At 45.1% G+C, this 13,609-nt stretch overlaps 1 protein-coding gene across 1 annotated transcript in view; it reads left to right on the top strand.

Moving 5' to 3' along the window:
- Positions 1–3,537: 3,537 nt before the first annotated feature.
- The window catches only part of SNAP47 (synaptosome associated protein 47), a 13,249-nt gene continuing 3,177 nt past the window's right edge, over positions 3,538–13,609 (top strand). Inside the window, exons 1-2 of the mRNA XM_015814283.2 lie at positions 3,538–4,075; positions 6,152–6,638. Of these exons, the coding sequence (XP_015669769.1) occupies positions 3,579–4,075; positions 6,152–6,638 (984 nt within the window). The 5' untranslated portion in view covers positions 3,538–3,578. The remainder of the gene's footprint in view (positions 4,076–6,151; positions 6,639–13,609) is intronic.

The raw sequence follows: 13,609 nt of genomic DNA, 5'->3' as shown, positions 1-13,609 counted from the left end.
TCCTTGCCACTGCTGTTAAGTGAATCACTGCAGTTGATAAGTTAGCCACACAGTTGTTAAGTGAATTTGGCTTCCCCCATTGACTTTGCTTGTCAGGAGTTCGCAAAAGGCGATTACAGAATCTGGGATGCTGAAACCATCATAAATATGAAGCAGTTGCCGAGCGTCTGAATTTTGATCACGTGACCCTGAGGATACTGCAACGGTTGTAAGTGTGAAAAACAGTCCTAAGTCTTCAGTGCTGTTGTAACTTCAAACGGTCACTAAACAAATGGTTGTATGTCAAGGGCTGTCTGTCATTAATTTCCCACAGAGTGGGAAAAAGTAAGCACCTTTGCCCAGTGGATTCAAAATACGAAATGAATGGTTTGACTAGACATCTTACAAAGAATAATTTGCAGGTATTAGTGTAGTTGTGGTCATGTTTTGTATTTTGTATGCAATTAATATCTCCATAGATACCTATTTTACTCTTATATCTATTTATCAACCTTGTATGTCACCTGTCTTACAGAATAACACAGTTGGAAGGGACCTTGGAGGTCTTCTAGTCCAACCACCTGCTCAAGCAGGAGACCCCATACTATTCTTGACATATGGGACATTGCCAAAGGCAACTCCCAGCAAATTACAGACATTGAATAAATTGCAAAGAATAAACAAAGATCTTCAATTGAAAAAAAAACCATTTAAAATAAAACTCAGTAGGATGGAGAGTTTGGGAGTAAAGCGCACAGAGACAACATTTGACTGTATAAACATCTCTCCCATTGACCACCAATTGCTGTATAGCTAGTCCTCGACAACCATTTATTTAGGTTACCACGGCTTTGAAAAAAGAAACGATTTATTACCATTTTTCACCCTTAACAACTGTTGCAACCATCCCCATGGTCTGGTGATCAAAAATTCAGACGCTTGGCAACTGACTCCTATTTATGACGGCTGCAGTGTCCCGGGGTCATGTGTGTGATCCCCTTTTGTGACCTTCTGATCAGCAGGGTCAATAGGGGAAGCCAGATTCACTTAACAACCGTGTTGCTAACTGCAGGGATTCACTTAACAACTGCAGCAAGAAAGGTCGTAAAATGGGATAAGATTCACTTAACTTTCTCACTTAGCATGGGAAACGTTGAGGACTACCTGCATAAGTATGCTTTCGAGGAGTGACAGGAATCTCCCCAAGTCTTCCTGGGTAACGAGTGAGAGGTTTTGCCTTTAACGATCTTGTTTTCTCTGTTCTGTATTGGCATGTGTCTGTGGTACAGCTTGTACTAAAGCTGCATTTCCTGGCTGTCTCTCTAATGAATAATTTAAAATTATGTTTTTTAAAAAAACAACCAGCTGCTCTGCTTCAGAGTAAACAAGGAAATGCCCTTATATTTTAATATTTTGCTTCATGGGCAGTTCCTTGTAAGCTTCTGGAAAAAGGACTCATAAAATACCTTTGTGTAAAGTGTAATTTATTAGTTTTGCTGGAAATGTTGCATCATCATTACACTGTACGTCACTCCTTGGCAGCAAAGAAAACAACTTTTATAATTCCATAAGGCCCCCTGTTGTCCCAAAGGGAAAATCCTGGGCTAGAATGGCAGACATGAATTCAAATCCTGCCTTGGCCACGTGAAAGCCACCTGGGTGATTTCAGGTCAGTCACTTTCTATCTGTCAACCTCGCAGGGTGGTTGTTGAGGGGAAAATAGGATAAGGAAGCTGTGTTGGATACTGCCTTGAATTATTTGTGAGAATAATAAAGGCGGGTGGCACATAAAACAAAAAATAACCAGAAGTACAGGTCCTCAACTTACAATAGTTCATTTAGTGACCGTTCGAAGTTACAGCAGCGCTGAAAAAAGTGGCTTATGACCATTTTTCACACTTACAACTGTTGCAGCATCCCTTTGAACGTGTGATCAAAATTCAGACGCTTGGCAGCTGACTCGTATTCGTAACATGGGGCAAAACTCACTTAACAAATGTCTCACTTAGCCACAAAAAAAAATTGGGTTCAACTGTGGTCGTAAGTCGAGGACTACCTGTATCAATATAGGATCTGGTTTCCTGATGTGATGTTGACTCTGGTCGGCATGTGATGCCTGAGCAAAAATAATATCCTCAGTTTCATCATGTGAGAAAATGACTAGCCAGATAGTAAATAGGTGAGTTATACTTGGACAATGAATCATGAGATCCAAATATATATATATAATATTTAGTATCCTCCTTTGATGCTCATTTGCTTGTGCTATGGACAAACCATCAAATGCCTGCTTTGGACCATCATTCCCCCCCCCCCCATACCTCTTTTCTAAGTTTTAGATGTGTAGTGAATTTTATGTAGTATGATAGGTGTTTTGTTTTTGATCTGTACAATTTCGGGCAATTTTTGTTGGGCTCCGGAATCGAGAAACCTCAGTCGATAATTATTTTTAAGCCACCAGAAACTTCTGAATCCACCAACAGACCAGGTAAATGGGGGGAATTAATTAAGACACATATTCCTTGCAAGTTATTTAGTGGGTTGTGTAGAGGAGATGAAAACAGCAAACCAAGTGGGAGACCTAAATGTCTTTATTTGCTTTTATTCAGACAGGTGATCCTGTGCGCAGGGTTAAATATTTATTATTCCAACGTCTGTTCTTACTAATGAAGGGTTGAGTGTTTGAACTGGCTTTATTTAAAAAAAAAACCTGTCTTTTAGATGTAGTAGCTTTGCCAGCAGTCATTGCACTGGTGACCTTCACAGGTCTGTAAAGCAAAACTGGACACATAAGCAGAGTTGTGGTTTCGCTTAGCAACCGCGGTTTCACTTAGCAACTGCTTCACTTAATGACTGGGTTGCCTGTGCCATTTGGGGGTGACTAAACGAGGACTGCCTGTAGAGACTTAGAATTTGTTTCTGCTATAGCTGATTTGCGATTTCTTAAGTAACAAATGTGTACAGGAAGTCCTCAACGTACAACGTTTCATTTAGTGACCATTTGAAGTTACAAGGGCACTGAAAAAAGTGACTTATGGCCATTTTTCACACTTAACGAACCGTTGCAGCATCCCCACGGTCACGCGATCAAAATTCAGACCATTCGCCAAGCCGAGTTAATGGCTTGAACAATTGTGTTACTAACTTTAACAACTGCAATGATTCACTTTAACAATTGTGGCAAGAAAGGTGGTCAAATGGGGAAAAAAAAACCCTAACAAGTGTCTCACTTAGCAACAGATATCTGTGCTCAATTGTGGTTGCAAATTGAGGACTACCCGTACTCAACTTACAACCATTCGTTTAGTGACCGTTTGAAGTTACAGCGGCACTGATAAAGTGATTAAATAGCGACCTTCAGAAGAACACAGCTTCAGATATTCGAAAGTCACGATTTGGGGGATCCGGAATGAGCGAGTTGGTGCCTTAGAGTCTCACACCATTATCTTCACAGGTGTTTTGAACACAGGTGTTTGTCGCGAGGCTCATGAAAGGTGAACGGACCTTGTGTTGATTGCTCATCGCTGATTGCACAATTCATTTGACCTTTGGAAGGTGCCAGTTGTTTCCTGGAGGAATAGGAAGCAAGGAATAAGATAATGGATGAGAAGGTCCACATTCACACCTGGTCCTGTTCCTATTACCTCAACTCGGAGAAGCAATGGGTGTCCGGGAAACTCCTCCTGACGCCGGTTTCGGTCAAGTTTACCGCGGACAAATCTGGAGAGGTCCTGGCCAGCTTCCCCCTTTCCTCCATCAGCGAGATCAAGAAAGAATCGTCCACCTTGATCTTCAGTTCCCTCACCATTTTGGAAGGCAGCACCAAGCATTGGTTCAGCTCCCTCCAACCCAACCGGAACGTGATTTTCAACGTGCTGGAACACTTTTGGAGAGAGCAGCTGCTCTCGCCCGACGGGGCTAGGGCGCAGACGGCGTGCGTCCAGACCCCCAAGGGCAAGGAGTTGACCGGCTTGTTGATGGGGTCTCAGAAGCGTCTGGAAGATACCTCAAAAGTGCTGGAGCACCAGGGCGAACAGTTCGATAACATCATAAAAGGCCTGGACAAGATTGAGTCGGAGATGGATGTGGCAGATAGGTACGGCGGCACGCCAGGGGTTCTGATTGCGGCCAGGGGTGTGTGATCTGGGGGATCATCAAGATGGGGCGTAGGGTTGGCGGGGCGTAGGAGAACATCCGGAGGGTTTTCTTTGCATGGAGTCGTAGAGGACGCTCGTTGGCAGAAAGAACCCCTTCTCAAGAACCAGTGCAGAGCCACAGCTTAAAAGAGGTAAATTATTACCGTACTTAAATTCAAGAATACTTTCTCCTGAAACAATGGACGAACAGCTACATTGGGACAGGATCACAACTCAAGGCTGGTTTAATAGACGAAGGCCTCAGTTTACGACTGCGGTTGTGATGGGGAGACAGCCAGTTTGGGACAGGAGTTGAGGTGCTGGCCTAGAAATCGGGAGACTCTGAGTTCTAGTCCTGCCTTAGGCATGAAAGCCAGCTGGGTGAGTTTGGGCCGGTTACCTGGAGACGGTAAGTTCTAGTTTTAAATTAGGCATGAAAGCCAATTGGGTGACTTTGAGCCAATCATCAGGTGACGATGAGTTCTAGTCCCGCCTTAGGCATGAAATCTGGCAGGGTGACTTTGGGCCAATCATCAGATGACGATGAGTTCTAGTTCCACCTTAGGCATGAAAGCTGGGTGACTTTGTGCCAATCATCAGGTGACAGTCCCACCTTAGGCGTGAAAGCCATCAGGGTGACTTTGGGCCAATCACCAGGAGATAGTGAGTTCTAGTCCCGCCTTAGGCACGGAAACTGTGGGTGATTTTGGGCCAATCATCAGGTGGCAGTGAGTTCTAATCCCATTTTAGGAATGAAAACAGGCCAATCACCAGAGACAGAGAGTTCTAGTCCTGCCTTAGGCACATAAGTCGGCTGAATGATTTCAGGCCAGTCCCTCCTTCTCAGCCCAGCCCACCTCACAGGGTTGTTGTGGGGAAAATGGAGGAGGAAGGGGTGTTTGGACTCTTCACTGTCTTGAACTAGTTACAAAAATAATAAAGGTGGAATAATCTAATAAAAATCTAGTAGTTAAAAATCGTGGCGCTCGTTGACTGGAAGTGATTTTATTACCTTTTTTTGTGGTGTTATGAGAACGCCCCAGTTGTAAATGTGAATCCATTCATTCAAATGGCCATTTATTATTATTATTTTGCCAGAAAGTGACCAAAAAATAAATAAATCACGAATAAGCGATCGTGGCACTGCATAATGCTGTCACCGGCCATCAATATTACTGGTGGCTCAGTGCCCGACATCCAACCGTGTGACCCCTGGGAGTGGGCTGGTCATGTGACCATTTATGACCCATTAGTACCCTGGCATAGGAGGTGGGGGTCTTTCACTCCTAGTGAACTACAATTCCCAGCCGCTTCAGTCAGCCCTTTCAGCATTGAGGGATACCAGGCGTTCCTCTCCAGCACATCTGGAAGACACCTATTCCCTTCCTTGGACTTGTCATACTTTCTATGCGGGCCTTCATTAACTGACCAGACATAAACAAATTACGTCCTCGATTTACAGCAGTTCGTTTAGTGACCGTTCAAAGTTACAATGTCGCTGAAAAAAGTGGCCTAGGACCATGTTTCACATGACCATTTGGAGACTCCCCGTGATCAAAATTCACACATGACAAATGTATTACTTTAGCGACGTAAATTTTGGCCCCAACTGTGGCCGTAAGCCGAGGACTACCTGTACAGGTGGTCCTCCGTGTACGATCACAGTTGAGCTTCAAATTTCTGTTGCTTTTGTCCCAATTTACAATCTTTCTTGCCTCCGTCGTTAAGGGAACCATTTTAGTTGTGAAGTTAGTCACACGGTCATCAAGCGAACCTGGCTCCCCTCCCCATTGACTCTGCTTGTCAGAATGTCGCAAAAGGGGATCGCGTGACTCTGGGACGCTGTGACCGTCATAAATACGAGTCAGTTGCCAGCGTCAGAATTTTGATCACGTGACCGTGGGGAGGCTGCAACAGCCGTGTGAAAAACGATCCATAAGTCCCTTTTTTCAGTGTTGTTGTAACTTCGGTCACTAAAAGAATGGCCGTAAGTCGAGGACCACCTACATTTCTGATCTTTCTTCCTTTCCTCACAGGTTATTATCCGAACTCGAGTCTCCATCTTGGTGGCCTTTTGGTGGGAAACTCCCCGCCAAAGCCGTGTCCGAAGGAGGAAAAGCGACGGAGAAACCCGCGGCTCCGCTGTCCGGGAGCAAAGATGGCGTCCTCCTGCAGATCCCCGTCATTGTCACCGAGCGGGCCGACGCTCACGCCAAGCCGGGCAGCCTCGCCCTCTTAGTGTCCGGCCTGAGGATCTGCGGCGCCAAGGCCCAGCTGCTCCACTGGTTTGAGAAGCAGGACGTGGACGAGGTCAGAGTGCACAGCCCGTACGAAATCTGCGTCCGCCAGAGGTTTATCGGCAAGCCGGACATCTGCTACCGGCTCCTGTCGGCCAAGATGCCCGAGGCCATCCCGTTCCTGGAGATGCAGTTCAGCAAGAAGATCCAGTTCCTGCAGGATGCCGTGGGGCTGGCGCGGGCTAGGAGGGCCTCCCCGGAGGAGGCGGGGGGCTCCATCTGGCAGGCAGGTAGGTAAGAGACCCGGAAGGTGATCGGAATCTGATGAATAATAACGGAAGGAGTTGCATCTAGGAGCCAGGCGGGGGCTGCAGCCGCCAAAAAGGCCAGTGCAGTCCTAGGTTGTGTCAGCAGAGAAACGGCGTTAGCTAGTCCAGGGCTTTTCAACCTTTTCACCCATTGTGCCACTTTTAGGATATGGCAACATCCGAGTACCACCAGTCGCCTAGCAAGGTATCAAAAACTTGATGACACCCCCCCCCAAAAAGGAAAAAAGTGATAAAGTACAGGTAGTCCTCAACTTACAACAGTTCACTTAGTGACTTAGTTCGAAGTTACAATGGCTGGGTGGTTGCAGCAGGTTTTGGTCACATGATCCTGGGACACTGTGACCGTCATAAATATGAATCAGTTGCCAAGCATCTGAATATAAATCACAAGACCCTGGAGAGGCTGCAACATTCCAGCTGATCCTGGCACTTCTTCTGGGCTCAGCGGAAGCGTCAGGATCAGTGCTGCTTTCCAGCTGATTGGTGCTTGTTCAGGGCTCAGCAGAAGCACCAGGATCAGTGCAGAGCTCCAGCTGGAACCTGGCCCTGATCCTGGCGCTTCCGCTGAGCCCTGACAGCCCTGCAGCTCCAGCCGTCTCTCGCTCAGGCTTGTGCGGTGCTGCCACCGGTTCAGCTCATTCCCCTCCCCCTCCTACCACTTTTCTAGGATGGTCGCGTACCACCTGCCAGGTGCCAATGTACCCCAGGGGGTACCTGTACCACTGGTTGAAAAGCCCTGACTAGCCCTTGATTTACGTCCGTCCGTTTAGCGACCATTTATGGTTACAATGGCACTGGAAAAAAGCGACTTAGGACCATTTTTCACATGGCCATTGCAGCATCTGGCAACGGGTTTCATATTTACGACAGCGGCAGTGTCCTGGGGGTGTCACGTGATCTCCTTTTGACCAGCGAAGTCAATGGGGAAGCTTAACAATCCTGTTGTTAACACCTGCAGTGAGTCACTTAATGACAGTGGCTAAAAAAGGTTGTAAAGTGGGGCAAAACTCACTTAACAACCCTCAGCAGTAGAAAATTGGGGCCGAGTTGTAGTTATAAGTCAAGGACTGCCTTGTACTGATCAGGCTTGGTGGTTGATCGCCACCTAGTGGCTATTCTGAGTTGAAAAACCAACAAGGCTAAATTTTGGGGAAAGTCCAACCAGCCTCTCTAACCCTTCTTGCTGGATTGCTGTTAACTAACTTAACAACGGCAGTGATTCACTTAACAACTGTGGCAGGAAAGGTGGTCAAATGGGGCAAACCTCACTTAACAATTGTCCCACTTAGCAACAGAAATTTTGAGCCCAGTTGTGGTCAAATCGAGGGATTTCTGTACAGGAGCACCTAGGATGTTTCAAATATTCTTTTGACAATCTTTGGATGACGATTTAGCTCATAGACAACCATGGCTAACGGGTGTGTGTGTGTGTTGGCAGTGATGGTCTATTTTTGGAGCAGCTAAAAAGTTACTTTTCTCCTGCTACAAGATAAAGGCTATCAGTAGTCCTCAACTACTGTAAACGGCCTTAATGGAGCCTGCTCATTATGGTTAGAAATCATGACCGTCATAAAGCAGGTCACCACGTGATCAGGCTCATTTTAACGACATTTTTTTGCGGTGGTTGTTTAGCGAACAGGACACTCATTAAGCAGCCCTGTTGTTCACTATGGGGGGTGTAGTTGCCCAAATTTTGTATCATAAATTGCAATGTTTTAAAAATTAATTCTAATCCATCATTTTTAAAAACCTTCTAACATATTTTCCAAATTCTAAAAAGTGTAGGAAGAAAAAAAATTCTGGTCTGTTATGCTTAAAATAGGAGTTTTAGACCCTTAAAGCAAGCTGGGCATTAACAGACCATGTTCTGTTGCACCCTCTGCTAAAATTTCAGTAGAGCAAAGATTAGAATGCACTTTTTGTTGATCGGTGGCTGAAATTCGGGGCTCGGAAAAGGCTTGTTAATTTTTAAATTGAAGGAGTACTGGGCATCAGATGGTAAAGTGCCAGAACAACTTTTGTTCATTCTGGTTCAATTTACGATGCCATATAACAATTATTATTTAGTATATTACTAAATTTGTTATTTAGTAATAATTACTAAAAATAATTTCTACGTTGAGTCTTTTTTAGCTGCCCCTTGTGCATAAAATGGTTTGCCTTCATAACTTATAGTACTCTGATGTCCTTCCTTTCTGTCGTCATGCTTTAAGTCGCCAGCATCCATAAGGTAACAGCAATCTATCAAGAATGGCTAGATGTTGGCTTGTTCTCTTTCTGCAAAACTTAGGCTTGTCTTTTTTCAACTGAGAATTGCCACTAGGTGGCGATCAACTACTGCACCTGGATCATTCGGTATGCAGGTAGTCCTCGACATACAACCAAAATTGACCCCAAAAATTCTATTGCTAGGCAATACAGCTGTTAAGTGAGTTTTGTAACATTTTACAACCTTCCTTGCCATACTTTTCCAGCGAATTGCTGCAGTTGTTAAGTTAGTCACACGGTTGTTAAGCGAATCTGGCTTCCCCCGTTGACTTTGCTTCAGTTGGCAGTGTGAATTTTGATCACTTGGCCACAGGGATGCTGCGGTGGACATAAGTGTTGAAAACCGTCAAATCACTCTTTTCAGTGCCATTGTAATTTGGTCACTAAACGAATAGTTGTAAGTTGAGGACTATCTGTATGGATACATTTGTCTGTGTGTATGTGTATCTCTCTGTCTCTCTCTCTATATAGATGGATGGATGGATGGATGGATGGATGGATGGATGGATGGATGGATGGATAGATAGATAGATAGATAGATAGATAGATAGATAGATAGATAGATAGATAGATAGATAGATAGATAGATAGATAGATAGATAGATAGATAGATTATAAATATAGATATAGATATACATAGAGAATTATATACATACACATATATATATGTATACACATACATGCACATATACAGTATGTGTGTGTGTATACTCCCAGAAGCACGAAGCTGAAGACACCAGCCTGAAGATGACGAATGTGACTTCGTCGAAACGTCGCCAGGACACTTCCAATTCTACACGGGAGAAAACCCGAATGACCAAAGACCTACATAGTGTGTGTATGTATATATAGAGAATATATATATTCTGTGTGTATATATATGTATGTATGTATGTTATGTATTTATGTATGTGTGTAGATAGATGGAAAGAAAGAGAAAGAAAGAAAGAAAGAAAGAAAGAAAGAAAGAAAGAGAGAAAGAAAGAAAGAAAGAAAGAAAGAGAAAGAAAGAAAGAAAGAAAGAAAGAATAAAGATAGTATTTCCTCAGGTATTTCACTAGTAACATATTTTGTTTTTCTAAAAGAGGTTAGGACAGGGTTCAAGCTGGCAAATTTGATTGGATTCATCTTTGATTTTTATCTTTTATTTTGATCCACCTCCCCACAGCCAGTGAGAGAGGCTTTTCACGGGACCTTGCGTGAAGAAACACATATGTGTAAATTCTTGCTGCTTAGCCACGGAGGGTCTCAGATTTAATGCAGAGCCATTTGTAGCCAGACAAAGAGCAGCGTGACTTGCGAACATCGCTCTGGAAAAGAGGCCCCCGACTTAAGCTGGGAAATGCAGTCATTTAATCTCTTGAAACAAGCAGACTTAAGCCAGCTTCTCCGCTGGCCAGGCACCCCCCTGGCTGATGGATCCGATTTATACTCTGCCTTTTCTCTGAGGACTTAAGGCAGATCACGGGGGGGGGGATTCACCCCCTTCCCCAACAGCCCCGAGGGGGCACAGAGACACTGACTGACCCGATCGTACAGCCGATTTTTCCCGCTGGTTGTTAAGTGAATCGCCACGGCCATTGAGTGAGTCTGCAGCTGTTAAGCCCATGCTGCAGTGTCTTTGCCAAAAGCCAGAAATAAGGGTCTTTTTATGGGGGAGGGGCCCGTCGTAACTTTGAATGCTCACTAAGCGACCGGTTGTAAACTGAGGACTACCTGCATAAGTTTTTTTTCCCACCATGTCAAATTATACGCAGGTGGTCTTCGACTTACGACCACAATCCAGCCCCATGTTTTCATTGCCAAGCCAGATAGCTGTCAAGGCCCCATTTTACGACCTTTCCTGCCACAGTTGTTAAGTGAATCTCTGCAGTTGTTAAGTGAGTCACAGGTTCGTGGAAGGTCACAAAAGGGGATCCCATCACACACACACACACACACACCCTGGGGACACTGCCACCGTCGTAAACGTGAACCGATGAATTTTGATCACACGATCTTGGGAGATGCTGCAACGGTCGTAAAATGTGAAAAATCAGTCCCCCACTACCACCTTTCCCCCCCCCCACGCCGTCGGAACTTCAGACGGTCACTAAATGGAGGAGGAAAGGGAAGTTTTACACCTGTACCGCTCAGCTGGCAGGCTTCGGGCCGCGTTAAATTTAGACCGGCATCCATGTCTCCCCTTGTAGCCGCGATGCCCCAGGTTCCCCCCCCCCCTGTTTGTTGCGAGGACCGAATAATTCCAGGGGATTAAGAGTCTGTGGTAATTAACTCCTGGGGGGAGGGGAGGCCTGGGGAGGGGGGGGGAGGTTTGTATTTTTAGCTGCAGCTTTTGTGTCTGCCTTTTCCATTAAGTAACACAATCCCGAGCTGACACCAGGCCAATGTTTCTGGCATGGGGCCTCCAAGACCTGAGTGAGCGTCAGCGTTTCAGCCTGGTTTCAGCCTGGTTTCTGGCCTAGAGCCCGGCAGCTGTCGCGGTGGAGGTGGGGCGGGGGGGGGGGGCTTTGGGGCAGGGGGCAGCTTCCTCTAAAGGAGGCTCTTTCCCCCCCCCCCATCCTCCCCGCCTCGGCCCCCAGCCCAGAATATCCTGTTTCCAGCAGAGACCCTGGCCATAGAGAGGCAGGGTGCGTGTGTGGTGAGTGTGCCTCAGTGAGGAGTCCACCCTTTACAGCTCCTCACTGCAAAGTCAGGCAGTCCTCAGCTTACGACCGCCCATTTAGCGACCGTTTGAAGCTACAATGGCACGCACAGGTAACAAAAGCGATCATTTGACGAGAGTGCTGTATGAAGAGGGCCAGTAAACCTTGATTTACTTGCATTATATTTTACTTATTGACCAAAGGGAAAACACACACACACACACACACACAATAATAAAAATTCCTACAGGTAGTCCTCGACTTAGCAACAGTTCATTTAGTGATTGAAGTTACAGCAGCAGTATGAAAATTGACTTAGGATCGGTCCTCACACTTATGACTGTTGCAGCATCATATGGTCAAAATTCGGATGCTTGGCAACTGACTCATACTTACGACCGTCGCAGTGTCCCGGGGCCATGTTTGCAGACCTTCTGACTAGCAAAGTCAGTGGGGAAGCCGGATTCCTTTAACAACCGTGTGACTAGCTTAACAGCTGCAGGGATTCACTTAACAACTCTGGCAGGAAAGGGTGTTAAATTGGGGCAAAACTCGCTTAACACTCACTGTCTCACTTAGCGATGGAAAATGTAGGCTCAATTGTGGACGCAAATTGAGAACTCAGCTGAGTTTAGCTTCCAGTTGCACCTTTGTGCACGGAGGCAATTTGTGCACACAAGACCCAGCAGTTGTCGCTGTGTGGCTGTGTTCTTTGTCAGGTTCAGGAATAAAATCCCTGCTGCCTGTTACAACTTTGTCACCCGAGACCACTGCCCTACTGGTAGTCCTCAGTTTGTGTCCTCAGCTTGCCCATCACAGTCATAACTCATGACGGCCAATAACTCGGCTCAGTTGTGTGACAGACCCGACTCTTATGATTTGCTGGGGTTTTTTTTTTGCAGCAGTCATTAAGCGAGGGCTTTGGTCATTAAGTGAAGCAGTGGTTTTGCCGAAAACCAGAACAAAATGCCTGTTTTCAGCCAAAAAATAGTTGTGTGACTCTGGGATGCTGCCAACAGCCATGAATGTGTGTTCATGAGGGCGGTAACCGCTGGAACTTCAAATCCAGATCAAAAAGTGCCTCCAGGGAGGTCTGTTGTAACTTTGAATGGTTGCTAAGTGAACAGTCATAAGTCGAGGACTAAGTATAATCCGTTTTCTCTACCTTGGCAGCTTTCAGATATGTGGACTTCAACTCTTAGGAGCAGCACAAACATATGTAGATAGTCCTCGACTTAACGTTGGTCACAGCATCCCCATGATCACGTGACCAAAATTCAGGGCCTTTGGAACCAGCTTGTATTTACACCATTCATCTACCCATCCTTCTGTCTTATTATCCATCCATCTATCTGTCCATTTGTTTTTCTTCCATCTGTCATCCATCCATCCATCCATTCATCTCTTCTCTATCTCCATCCATCCGTCTTATCTATTTTTCTGTCTATAATTCTTCCATCTGTCATCCATCCATCTCTATTCTCTATCTCCAACCATCCATCTTATCTATTTTTCTGTCTCTATTATTTTTCCATCTGTCATCCATCCATCCATCTCTATTCTATATCTCCATCTACCTATCTCTATGTCTATCTGTCTATCTATCGTTCTATCTATCTATCTATCTATCTATCTATCTATCTATCTATCTATCTATCTATCTATCTATCATCTATCTATCTATCTATCATTCTTTCTATCGTTCTATCTTTCTATCTATCGTTCTATCTATCGTTCTGTCTGTCTGTCTGTCTGTCTATCTATCTATCTATCTATCTATCATTCTTTCTATCTATCGTTCTATCTTTCTATCTATCGTTCTATCTATCGTTCTGTCTGTCTGTCTGTCTGTCTGTCTGTCTATCTATCTATCTATCATCTATCTATCTATCTATCATTCTTTCTATCGTTCTATCTTTCTATCTATCGTTCTATCTATCGTTCTGTCTGTCTGTCTGTCTGTCTGTGTCTGTCTGTCTGTCTGTCTGTCTGTCTGTCTGTCTGTCTGTCTGTCT

Source organism: Protobothrops mucrosquamatus, unplaced genomic scaffold, assembly GCF_001527695.2.
Source record: "Protobothrops mucrosquamatus isolate PMUCROS unplaced genomic scaffold, P.Mucros_1.0 scaffold235, whole genome shotgun sequence".
Classification (NCBI taxonomy): domain Eukaryota; kingdom Metazoa; phylum Chordata; class Lepidosauria; order Squamata; family Viperidae; genus Protobothrops; species Protobothrops mucrosquamatus.
The sequence above is the reverse complement of the archived record's forward strand: the minus strand, read 5'-3'. Positions and strand labels throughout refer to the sequence as shown.